Below are 12115 nucleotides of genomic sequence, written 5' to 3' on the forward strand. Positions count from 1 at the left end.
AAAGCCACCGGGGAGAGGTTATTTCCAAGCTGAGTTTTGCAGGGAGGTCAGAAAAATAATATTTCAGGGTGGAAGGAACAATATGTAGAAAGGCAGGGGATAACAGTGAATGGGGGTGTTCACAAAACTGCATGTAGTTTATCACACGGGGGGGGGGAATGGCAAGTGATGAAATTGGAGGGATAGTGGTTGTACATAAATAACCAGGTAAAAAATTGGAAATTAATGGAAGCTGAATTAATGAATGATAATAGGTGTAGAGAGGAGGAAATGAAGGCCAGAGGTAGATGTTGTAATACTTGGCATCTAATTGAGTGACAGAGAGAGGAGACAATGGTGAGTCCCAGTGATTTGTGGAAAGTACGTAAAGAGTAGTGCTGTTTCCAAAGATGGGGGGCATAGCAGGAAGAATAGCTTTGCACGTGTTTGGTTGGAGTTGGTTATGGGATAAGTGAAGAAGCCTAGTATTCAGCTGAAAGGTCTGTCCTGTAAATACAGGTAGTTGAAGTCAAGGGTATAGATGAGGTCATTCAACGAGGGTGTATAAAATAAGAAGAGAGGTGAACGGTGGATGGGACCTAGGAACAGCCAATAAATATATTAGCGACGGACAAAGAAAGATGGTGGACCGAGAGAAGCCAGAAGGGGACAGGAAGGTCATAAGAGAGTATTGTCAAATCCAAAAGAGAGAGGCTCATGAAGGAGGGAGTGGTCAAATGCTGCAGAAGTAAAGAGTTCCAGAGGGCTGTAAGGATTTTACAGTTGACTTGTATTTTAAATCTCACTCTTTACTTATGGAATCCTTTCCTTCTAACGTGTGCGACAGTCTATAAAAATCATAGAGGCTGCCATGATGGGTTTAGGAGGGCCCGAGATCTGATCTTTACCTTAGCCTCTACCAGAAGTCTCTATGAACACTTAAGACCTTTTTACTATGTTGCATTATGTAGCTCATCCATGAGGCCGAGATAAGTAACAATGCTCACATTAAATACGTAGAACAAAACTTTTTTGGGGAATGGCTTTTAATTGTCATAGTAGCTAATCTTATTTTAGTACTTTTTATGTGTCATTCACTGTGCTATGTGGGTTAACTCGTTAAATCCTCACAATAGCCCTATGACATGGATATTATTATATCACCATTTTATAGATGAGAAGACTGAGGTTTAGCAACCTGCCAACGGTCATACTGCTGAGGTGGGGCTGGTATATGGCTTCTGTTCCAGAACCTTTGCTCTCAGCCTTCACAGAGACATGGCTGTGGTGAGGAACATAACCCACACACTTTCCCCAATTTGTTATTAATAGTGTGCTGGGCAGCTAGGTGTAGTGAAAGAACTTATGACTTGTGGCTTGCTAGAAAAGATACACCAGTTTATCCTGGTTATTTAGATGCCACATGGTTGGCAGAGTGAATTAAAATTTTAAATAATGTTCAAAAAACAGAAGCAGACAAACATGCACAATAACGAAGCAGGAAGAGCTTAACAGGGAATATAACCAAACTTTGATAATTTAGCCAGAAACAAGCAATTCTGTGCCAGGACAGAAATTCAATTTTAGTAGAAGAGAAATTCTTGTTCCGTTATTTACAATGAATGTAAATCCAGAAGATAAGGAATGGAAAGGGATATAGGAATCACTAAAGTTTTTGGTTGTGGAGATACGACTGAGCAAAAGGGGCAGAGAGAAGAAATAGACTGCCAGGCAGAGTTTGCATATTTGCAAAGGATAGAAATCACAAAACAGTGCCTTCAAGGGAAGCCTAAACTTAATTACCTTTTTAATAAGAGAGAATGTGTTTAATAATAGTTTACTGCCCTGCAGACTGCTGGGCATATTTAGCAAAGCAGGAAGATGTCGTCTGTCTTGACTGTTATTACTGGAGATACATAAGAAGATAAGAAAGTCATTGGAAAGACTTTTTTGGGAAAAAAAGTTGGGGGTAGGCTTACAAGGAGCAATAATACCATGCCTATCCTATGGTCCTACTGACCTAATGGGGTAGAGAGGGGATAGGGAGAGAAGATTAGTAACGTATCTGGGCATCTAGTAAAAATATCCCAGTGACTTCATCCAAACATTTTTGTAAACATCACCTCATCAGTCCCAGAGAGTTCTACAGGAAACAAATCTAAATGCTCCTCTGCTGTTCTAAACATAGCCAGTCAGCCGGCATATGTCTCGTCTGTAAATACCCTGTCTTGCTTGGAAGTCTTTATTTTAATATTTCCCTCTTAAAGAAAGACTTGCTGAGCACATGCTATCTTTGCTCAGGATCTCTGCTTTAAGGTCTGAACTGCGGGCTTTCTATTTCGTTTTCAACAAAAATAAACAAACAAAACACCCTCCTCCCCACCATCTTTCATAAGTTCTTTATGCAATAAGATGTACTAATTGCTGAAAGCTTGCCAGGGTCAAGTTACTAAATATTGCTCTAAGTACTATAAACCAGTGGAGTAGTTAGCTAATGATTTTTCTTTGACACACGATGCCAGAATTTGTAAGAAGAGTTTATTTGCCTTGTATAAAAATTGTTTTTGAAATAACAAGAGGCAAAAAAAAAATTTAACTCATGTATTGGTAGAAAGTTTCCCAGTATGCTATTTAATGAATTAAACTTAAGAAAATGAAACGTCTGATAACATGAGCAGTTAGACCTATATTGTAGTTTTAGTTTTGAAGTTTTCTAAACTTTCCTTTAGCTTAATTTATTTTTTATTTTATTTTTTTTGTTTACTTATTTTTGGAAGAGAAAGAGAGACAGAGTACCAGCAGGGGAGGAGCAGAGAGAGAGGGAGACACAGAATCCGAAGCAGGCTCCAGGCTCTGAGCTGTCAGCACAGAGCCCGACATGGGGCTTGAACCCACGAACCACGAGGTCATGACCTGAGCTGAAGTCAGACGCTTAACCGACTGAGCCACCCAGGTGCCCCTAGTCTAATTTCTTTAAGCCCTTCAGGAACATCCTACTTTCCTCAATCTGGGTCACTGGACTATTTAGAGTTAAATCTATTATTTCTTCCTATCACTTTTTGATATTTTTGATTGCTATTATCATATGTAGGAAATTATTCTTATGAGTTTCTCAATGGCTCTTAGTACATATTGACCATAATCATAACAGCAGGATGCTTCCATAGATATTCAGTACTTAGGCATTAACGAACCTTGGCATCTGATAAAGTTATTTCTATGGGAGAGATATTTTATAACACTACGTGACTATCCATGTGGTTTGCAATATGCTATGATGATGTTTGAAGGATGAAGAGGAACATAAAATGATGGCAAGGAGTCTGTGAGCCTGTAGCTCAGCCATTGTGTCCTTCAGCCCAGTGGGAAGTTCTGCAAAAGAAACATGCACCTAGTAGGAGCAGGGAGAGTGTTCACAAGCTCTTACAATAAAATAAGCTTCGTAGGTCAGGTTTGAAACTTGATAAATATTCAGATCCGTTAAATTCCATTGGCAAAAAGTAGGTATAATGGTGCCTCCCTTAGTCCTTTGAAGTTGTTTCTTGTCCTCATATTTCCACTTAAATTCATTCCAAATAAACCCAGCCTGGGTGTACATCAGGGCTAAATGCAGGTGTCACCTTCCTTAGCGACACACGTTTGGATGCTCTCTTGCTGGAAGGATGATAAGGACAAAGGAAGGAGCATCATCTGTGGCCTGAAATGTTTCTGATTTGTAAAATACGATATGTTCTGAAAGAACAGTAATATTTCTTTTTAAAAAATTTTTAATGGTTATTTTTGAGAGAGAGAGAACGAGTCAGGGGATGGGTCAGAGAGAGAGGGAGACACAGAATCAGAAGCAGGCTGCAGGCTCTGAGCTGTCAGCACAGAGCCCCTACGTGGGGCTTGAACTCATGGACCATGAAATCATGACCTGAGCTGAAGTCAGATGCTTAACCAACTGAGACACCCAGGCATCCCCAAGAACAGTAATATTTCTGGTCATAAATTTTTCTTTTAGGTACTGACACTCAGAAGTTGAAAAGCACTGATCAAAAACCATCCCCATAATACACATTTATATATTTATGTTTAGATTGTGTATTTGTCCCTTTTGATTACCTAGAATCTTGTGAAATGTTTCGGAAGCTCTGCTGTTAGGTTTCAGCAAGAATTCTTGTACTTTTCTCTGTAAAAAGGTCAGTCTTCAAGTAAAGAAGACAAAATAATTTGAGCATAATTGTGAGGAAGGCCGATTACCCTCTGGCTGCCCATTTTTCTGCTGCTGCCCTGACCCCACACACACATGTCCAGAGTCTGTCTTTCAAGGACTCCTACAGGGCACACTGTCCACCCACCTGATTCCTCCTCACAGAGAACAGCAGCTCTGCCCTCCCACAGGGGAGGGTGAATATGGGGACACAATCTGGATTCAAATTACAGCTGTGTGACCTTGGGCAAATTATTTAGCCCCTCTGTGCCTCAGTTTCCTTAAGTGTTAAACGGGGATAATACTAGCATTTATTTAATAGAAGAATGAGTAAATATATGTATATAGTTTATTTTATTTATTTATTTATTTATTAAAAATTTTTTTAATGTTTATTTATTTTTGAGACAGAGAGAGACAGAGCATGAACGGGGGAGGGGCAGAGAGAGAGGGAGACACAGAATCCGAAGCAGGCTTCAGGCTCTGAGCCATCAGCCCAGAGCCCGATGCGGGGCTCGAACTCGCGGACCGTGAGATCGTGACCCGAGCTGAAGTCGGATGCTTAACCGACTGAGCCACCCAGGCGCCCCTATATGTATATGGTTTAGAACAGTGCCTGGTATGTAGTACGTGCTCTATGTTAACAACAACAATAATAATCACTATTATCTTTCATGTTACTTTCCTTTTCCCTCAACTCTGTCATCAAAACTTGCCAGGCCTACCCATTCCCTGTCAGCCCTATGAGGTCATAAGCATGCTGGTGTATCTATTTGCTAATTAGTATTAACGCACCTTATCCCGGGGAGATAGTTGAGGGGGACCAGCCACACCAGTCCATACTTGGTGTTCTCCTTTCCTTGAATGTTCTCCCTCAGATATCCACATGTCCAATTCTCTCACTTAATTCAGGTTTCTACTTGAATTTTACCTTGCTAGAGAGGACTTCGCTGATACTTCATCTAAAATAGCAGCCCCCTCCACCCCCACCATTATTTTCTCGTTCCGTTTTTCTGCCAAATTTTCCTTCATAGTGCTCATCACCCCCTGACATAGGCTTAGCTGTCTGTTAGTTTATTGTCTGTCTCCTCCCATCAGAATGTAAACCCCAAAGAGGGACAACTTTGTTTTGTCCATTCTTGCCTCATCGATACCTAGAACACAGCCTGGCACGTGGTAGGCATCCGATAAATATTATCTTAATAAATGACTAAATTACTTAATCTTCAATTTAAAGGGGGGTATTTTAGCCAGCGGGATGGAAACGTAAGCACTTCAGACAAAAAAGCCAACATAAGGGCACTTAATTCCTATCACCAAGGCGGTGACCTGTTCAGTTTGGTAGAGTTATCATCTCTGAGCTCTCACCACCTTTTACATATTCCTTTATTACATACAGCACACCTTGTCATCTATAGTAATGTTTCTGCTCCTCTACAAGACTATGATAGCTTCAAGGACAAGGAGCATGTCTTGCTTATTTTTGTATTCTCTTGGTGGCCCTCATAAATGCTTGCTGAGCCCATGCGTAAGGTTGGCATTGTTACAATTCCTGTACAGTCTGTATATTACAGATACAGAAGTCAAATAGATACTAGCGTAACTTTTACATGTTTTTTTTCACAGATGAAGATGGCAGTGTGATCTGTTTGAATTCAGGTGACGTTACGTCAGTTGCTTTAATGGAAACCAAGAACCAAGAAGGGTTAAACTATATGGTACTTGCTACAGAGTGCAGCCAAGGTGAAGGAAATTCTGAGGGTCCTCTAGGCTCCAAGGAATCTGAATCTTGTGGTCTGAGGAAAGAAGAGATGGAACCACATGCAGACAAAGATATCTGCCAAGAAAAACAAGTGGCTTACTGCCCTCCTGGCAAGCCCGAAGGCCTGAACTATGCCTGTCTCACTCACAGTGGATATAGAGATGGGTCTGATTAATAGCTCTGTTTTGGAAATGCAGGGCTGAGATGAACACTCCCATTAAGTAGTTACTGAAAGAAAACCCTGGTAGAACGATAGATGTTGTGGTAGTCCATGACTCCAAATTAACACTGAAAAGTTCCTGAATTCCTGAATTCTTGGTTCCAAGAGCCGTTTGATTTCAACTGTGGCAATCCCCATAACAACTACCTAACCTTCAGTAGAATTCTGACGTGAACCGCTGAACATCGGAAAGCTCAGGAAGACTCAAGACTCTGGAAGGAAACTGCTCCCCTTCTCCCCTGAGGTCCCTTAGTCCGTTGCTCGCCCTTCAGTCTGGGCTGCACCAGAAGCATCTTGGTTAGATGGGGAGAGACCAAATAGCTACGTTTAGGGACCTGAATGAGGGCGATGAAGAGTGTGCTCAGGGGGCCGACGGAACTACAGATTATCCCCAAAGGATGTATATATATACATGAGGAAATGACTAAATAACTCTACATCTACAGAAGGAACCAGCATCTAGGACATGAGAAATCATTTGGAAATCTATCACTATAAAATAATTGTCTTTATGACTACTCTAAAATACTTTGTATTTTGGAGGCTTGGAACAGTAGCTTCTATTGAGCATAGGACCATGAAGATCACTCTAAATCCTAAGGTTTAGCATTCCACGGACTTTGGGTTGTATAAAAATAGCTCTGTGACTGTGTGCTGCTATGGAAATTCGCTAATATCGAGAATCGTTTTTATTTGCCACGTGTGTCTTACACATAAAATACTTACGATTACATTTAGTATCGAGTATCCTTAAATATAAATGACTATATGATGTTAATTTAAGCTCTATGATTTTTAAAAATACACGAAATAATACATATCGAAATGAGAGCTATTAAAAACATTTCTTCAGAGAAACACTCTGATTTAAAGCCAATCTTTTTTTTTTTTTTTTTTTTGCAGTTACCCACTTAAATCTGAATGCCTCAAGTACTCCAGCAGCAACATTAATGAAAGCATTCTGTTTGTTATTCCACTGCAGTATACAGGATGCTTGCTAGATATAGAAAACACTTTGATTATAAAATTTGCTAAAAGCCACTCCTGGAAGAGGATCACCTATGCATCTCCACTTTGGATCATTTAGTTCATTTTGTAACTTGCTTACGGCCTGAGAAGCTGCACGGATAATTGGCTGTGTGGTGAGGAACACAGGGAAGTCAATGTGTGAGTTCTGTGGCGAACAGCCCCCAAATAAAGGTCCAGGATCTGTGGCCCCCGCTACATCTGTTATTCCACTGAACGGGGCAGGATATTTTCTGTCTAATCTTCTGATGTTCTACTGGACATTTATCATTCTTTTTGATAGCCTGGCATATGACACCCCTTCCCTTGTTGGAGGGCTCCTCCACCTTTATCTCCTGGGTGGGAGCTATGTTCCATTTGCTTCCCCAAGATCTCTTGCAGCAAGAAGGCAGGCATGTGACCCCCACCACTCAGACATCCCCACCACAAGCTTCTAAAATTGAGAGGTAAGGAAGCAAAGAAACAGGGACCACAGTGGTGGTTGGTGGCAACTGCAGCTGGTCTGATTCCTGGCATCCGGTGTCCAGGGCCAGGAGAGTCTGCAGAGCAAATCTGGAGCCTGGTGCTTCTAGCAGTCAGGGTAGCCAGATTAGACTGGTTCTGCTGTTTTGAGCCAGTGCTCCTGGCTCTAGTCTGGCTCTCAAGCCCTCTCTGGTGATTCTGTGAGTTACCCTCAGATCCTTTTAAGAAATGCTTTTCTTTTAAATCAACCAGAGTCTGTTTCTGTTGCTTGCAGCCGGGACTTTTGCTCCACCAGTGGTATGGACCTTTATTTTGGAAGACACAAAGAAGTCAGAAGTGTATAGAAGAATTGGATTTTCAGTCCATGTGCATCACAATTTGGACAACAGAGAAATTTATAGAATGTTTGAGGGGATATTTTTTGAGAGAGAGACAGAGAGAGCGAGCAGGGGAGGGGCAGAGAGAGAGAATCCCAAGAAGGCCCTACACTGTCAGCATGGAGTCCAATGCGGGGCTCAAACTCACAAACTGTGAGATCACGACCTGAGCCAAAATCACGAGGCAGATGCTTAACTGACTGAGCCATCCAGGAAGCCCATCTTACCTTCATTTTAAATTGTTCAAGGAAAAGAAATAATTCATAAGGAAGAGTGAGTTGCAAATGAAAAATATTGTTCGCAAACAACAACAAAACACAACAGAGAAAAACAGACTCATAATTATAGAGAACAAACTAGTGGCTGCCAGAGGGGAGGGGGGCAGAGGGATCGGTGAAATAGATGAAAGGGATTGACAGGTACAAAAAAGAAAAATAAATGTTGTTAATGATTTAACATTGCCAACTGGACAAAGATTTACCTAGATAAAATGAATATGTTGATATAATTCTGATGAAAATGCTTTACTTGAAACACTCTTAAGACAAGAGCCTGTTCCTGGGCCCAGATGTGCTGTCTGTTGTTTACCCATACTGGTTTTGCCTGGCCTATTGGAACTCCTTACCTATTTTCTTCTTGTCTAAATCCCAGTTGTCAAGTAGGATCAGCTCATATGCCAAGTTTTTGGAAGGGCTTGTCCCTAACTCCTTCTCTTCTCCCTTCTCAGAATTACTGTTGTCCTTCTCATCTTCACATCTCATTTAGCAGTAACCACATTTATTTCCATCCAATTTCTATGTATCTTACCAACTGGAATAAATTGCAAGCTCTCTGAAGTCAAGGTGATGTCTTTTAACCCTTTGTATCTTCTCTAAGCCAAAATAGGTGTTCATGTTTAATGGATTAATTGGTTGATTTTCTCATCACCCTTTTACAACACATTTCATGACAAGTATTTACTTGTAGCTTTTAGAAAGGATGCCAGAAAATTGGTCTAATGCCATGGGGGACTCAAGAGGACTCTTTTGATCTTGAGTCATCTCCTAAGACCTAGATAGAGTATAGAAGGTAGGAGACTGCTTTGTGGTTCAGATCAGACTTAGGCAAGTCCTGAAATTCTGGAAGCCCTTGAAATGATGGTGAACATATGCTAAAGGAGGCAAAAATTTATTTTACCACTATCAGTTTCTTCCCTGTCTCAAATGGCCTGTTATTCTCATAATGGCCTTTATGAGTGTGGAATAAATGTTAAGGTGCTCTTGACTTCTGTTTGACCTTCTTTCCTTGGTAAAATGAAAAGCCCATCTAATTTTGCTTTTTACAGTTGATCAGGGCTATAGTACGCCTGAACCAGATGACCTATCCCAATCCTTCCAGGCTTCTTCACAATCAGCAGAAGAATCAAGGGGCCAAAATATACCACCCAAACTCTACTGTAAATATTTTAGGGTATTTCCTTTCAACTTGTTTTGTTTCCTTCCCCCATGTGAGCTTATGTTCTTGGCTGAGCTGAAGTAGTTCTATCTCTTCTGTTTTTGCTTTTGTTTTTCATTTAACATTACTGTGTATGCTTTCCCCTTACAATTTTTTTTTTTTTTTGTAAATGTTTCTAATGGCTCCATAAAATCTCTTAGGATGGCTATGTTGTGGTTTATTGCTCCCTTGTAGATCTGCTCATTCATTCATTCACTCATTCAATATTTTTTTGTTTATTTATTTATTTGAGAGAGACAGAGATAGCACAAGTGGGGAAGGGAGAGACAGAGAGATAGGGAGAGAGAATCCCAAGCAGGCTCTGTGCTGTCAGTGCAGAGTCTGACGCAGGGCTCTCACGAAACTTTGAGATCATGACCTGAACCAAAACCAAGAGTCGATACTTAATCTACTGAGCCATCCAGGCATCCCACATTCAATATTTTTGGAGTGCTTACATATAGCAAGCATTGTTATAGGCACTATACTAGAGTAATAAACGAAGCAAAGTCTCTGTCTTGATGGAGATTATGTTCTAGCATTCTAGCTGGGGGAGAAGACATAATGAGTAAATCGAAACATATATGACAATACACTAAAAGTGTCTTACACCATGGTCAAGTGGAACTTATTCCAGAGATCCAAGGATGTTTCAATATCCACAAACCAGTCAATGTGACACACAACATTGACAGAATGGAGGATAAAAATCATATAATCATCTCAATAGATGCAGAAAAAACATTTGACAAAATTTGACATCCATTTATGATGAAAACTCACAACAAAGTGAGTATGGAGGAAATGTACCTGAACATAATAAAGACTATTTATAGCCAGCCCACAGCTGGCTCATACTCAATGGTGAAAAGCTAAAAGCTTTTCCTCTAAGATCATAAACAAGACAAGGATGTCCACTCTCACCACTTTTGTTCAACCTAGTATCGGATGTCCTAGCCAGAACAATTAGGCAAGTAAAGGAAATAAAAGGCACCCAAATTGGGAACAAACAAATAAAACTGTCACTGTTTGCAGATGAGATGATATTATATATAGAAAACACTACTCTATCAAAATACTGCTAGAACTAATAAATTCAGTAATGTTGCAGGATACAAAAATCAATACACAAAATCTGTTGTGTTTTTTACACTAATAACAAACTATCGGAAAGAGAAATTCATGCAATTTGCAATTGCATCAAAAAAAATATAAGATACCTAAGTATAAATTTAGCCAAGGAGGTGAAAGACCTGTATATTTAAAACAACAAGACATTAGTGAAACAAACTGAAGAAGACATAAATAAATGGAAAGATATTCTGTGCTTAGGGATTTGAAGAATTTATATTATTAAAAATATCCATATTACCTAGAGCAATATATAGACTCAATGCAATCCCTATCAAAATTCCAGTGGTATTTTTTACAGCACAAACAATGCTAAAATTTGTGTGAAGCCACAGAACCCCAAATACCCAAGGAAATTTTAAAAAAGAAAAAATCTGGAGGCATCATGCTTCTTACTTTCACACTATATTACAAAGCTATAGTAATTAAAACAATATGATATTGGCACAAAACCGGGCACATAGATCAATGGAACAGAACAGAGAGACACACATACATGGTTGATTAATTGATGACTAAGAAGACAAGAACATACAATGGAGAAAGGACAGTCACTTCAATAAAGGTGCTAGGAAAAAATTGGACAGCCACATGCAAAAGACTGGAACTGGACCACTACTTACACAATGGATTAGAAAATGGATTAGAGACTTGAATATAAGACCTGAAACCATAAAACTAGAAGAAAACATAGGCAGTAAGCTCCTTGACATAGATCTTGTTGATGATTTTTTGAATCTGACACCAAAAGCAAAAGCAACAAAAGCAAAAATAAACAAATGGAACTACATGAAAGTATAAAACTCCTGGACAAAAAAGGAACCCATCAACAAAATGAAAAGACAACCTATTGAATGGGAGAAGATTATTGCAAATTGTATATCTGATTAGGGGCTAATATCCAAAATATACAAAGAACTCATACAACTCAATAGCTCAAAGACAATCTGGGTAGAAGAATTTGCAATGACATGGATGGAGCTAGAGGGTATAACTCTAGGCAAAATAAGTTAGAGAAAGACAAATACCATATGATTTCACTCATATGTGGAATTTAAGAAACAAAACAAATGAGCAAAGGGAAAAAAGAAAAAGAGACAAATCAAAACGGACTCTTAATTGTAGAGAACAAACTCATGGTTAGCAGAGGAGAGGGGGTGGGGGAATGGGTGAAATAGGTGATGGGGATTAAGGAGGGCACTTGTCATGATGAGCACTGGGTGCTGTATGGAATTGTTGAATCACTATATCGTACACCTAAAACTAATATAACACTGGATATCAATCAACTGGAATTAAAATAAAAACTGAAAAAATGGGCAGAAGATCTGAATAGACATTTTTCCAAAGAAGACATATACAGATGGCCAACAGGTACATGGAAAGATGGGAAATCATTAACCCTCAGGGAAATGAAAATCAAAACCACACTAAGATATCATTTCTGTTAGAATGGCTATTATCAAAAAGACAAGAACAAGTGTTGGCAAAGA

The 12115-nt window shown here is 39.6% G+C and overlaps 1 protein-coding gene across 5 annotated transcripts in view; it reads left to right on the forward strand.

Moving 5' to 3' along the window:
* Nucleotides 1–9657, forward strand: part of ROS1 (ROS proto-oncogene 1, receptor tyrosine kinase) — a 124316-nt gene extending 114659 nt beyond the window's left edge. For all 5 annotated transcript variants that reach the window (XM_053222337.1, XM_027057018.2, XM_027057020.2 and 2 more), the window contains exon 44: nt 5798–9657. In XM_053222337.1, coding sequence (XP_053078312.1) covers nt 5798–6108 — 311 coding nt within the window. In that variant the 3' untranslated portion in view covers nt 6109–9657. The remainder of the gene's footprint in view (nt 1–5797) is intronic.
* The last annotated feature ends 2458 nt before the right edge of the window (nt 9658–12115 follow it).

Source organism: Acinonyx jubatus, chromosome B2, assembly GCF_027475565.1.
Source record: "Acinonyx jubatus isolate Ajub_Pintada_27869175 chromosome B2, VMU_Ajub_asm_v1.0, whole genome shotgun sequence".
Taxonomy (NCBI): Eukaryota; Metazoa; Chordata; class Mammalia; order Carnivora; family Felidae; genus Acinonyx; species Acinonyx jubatus.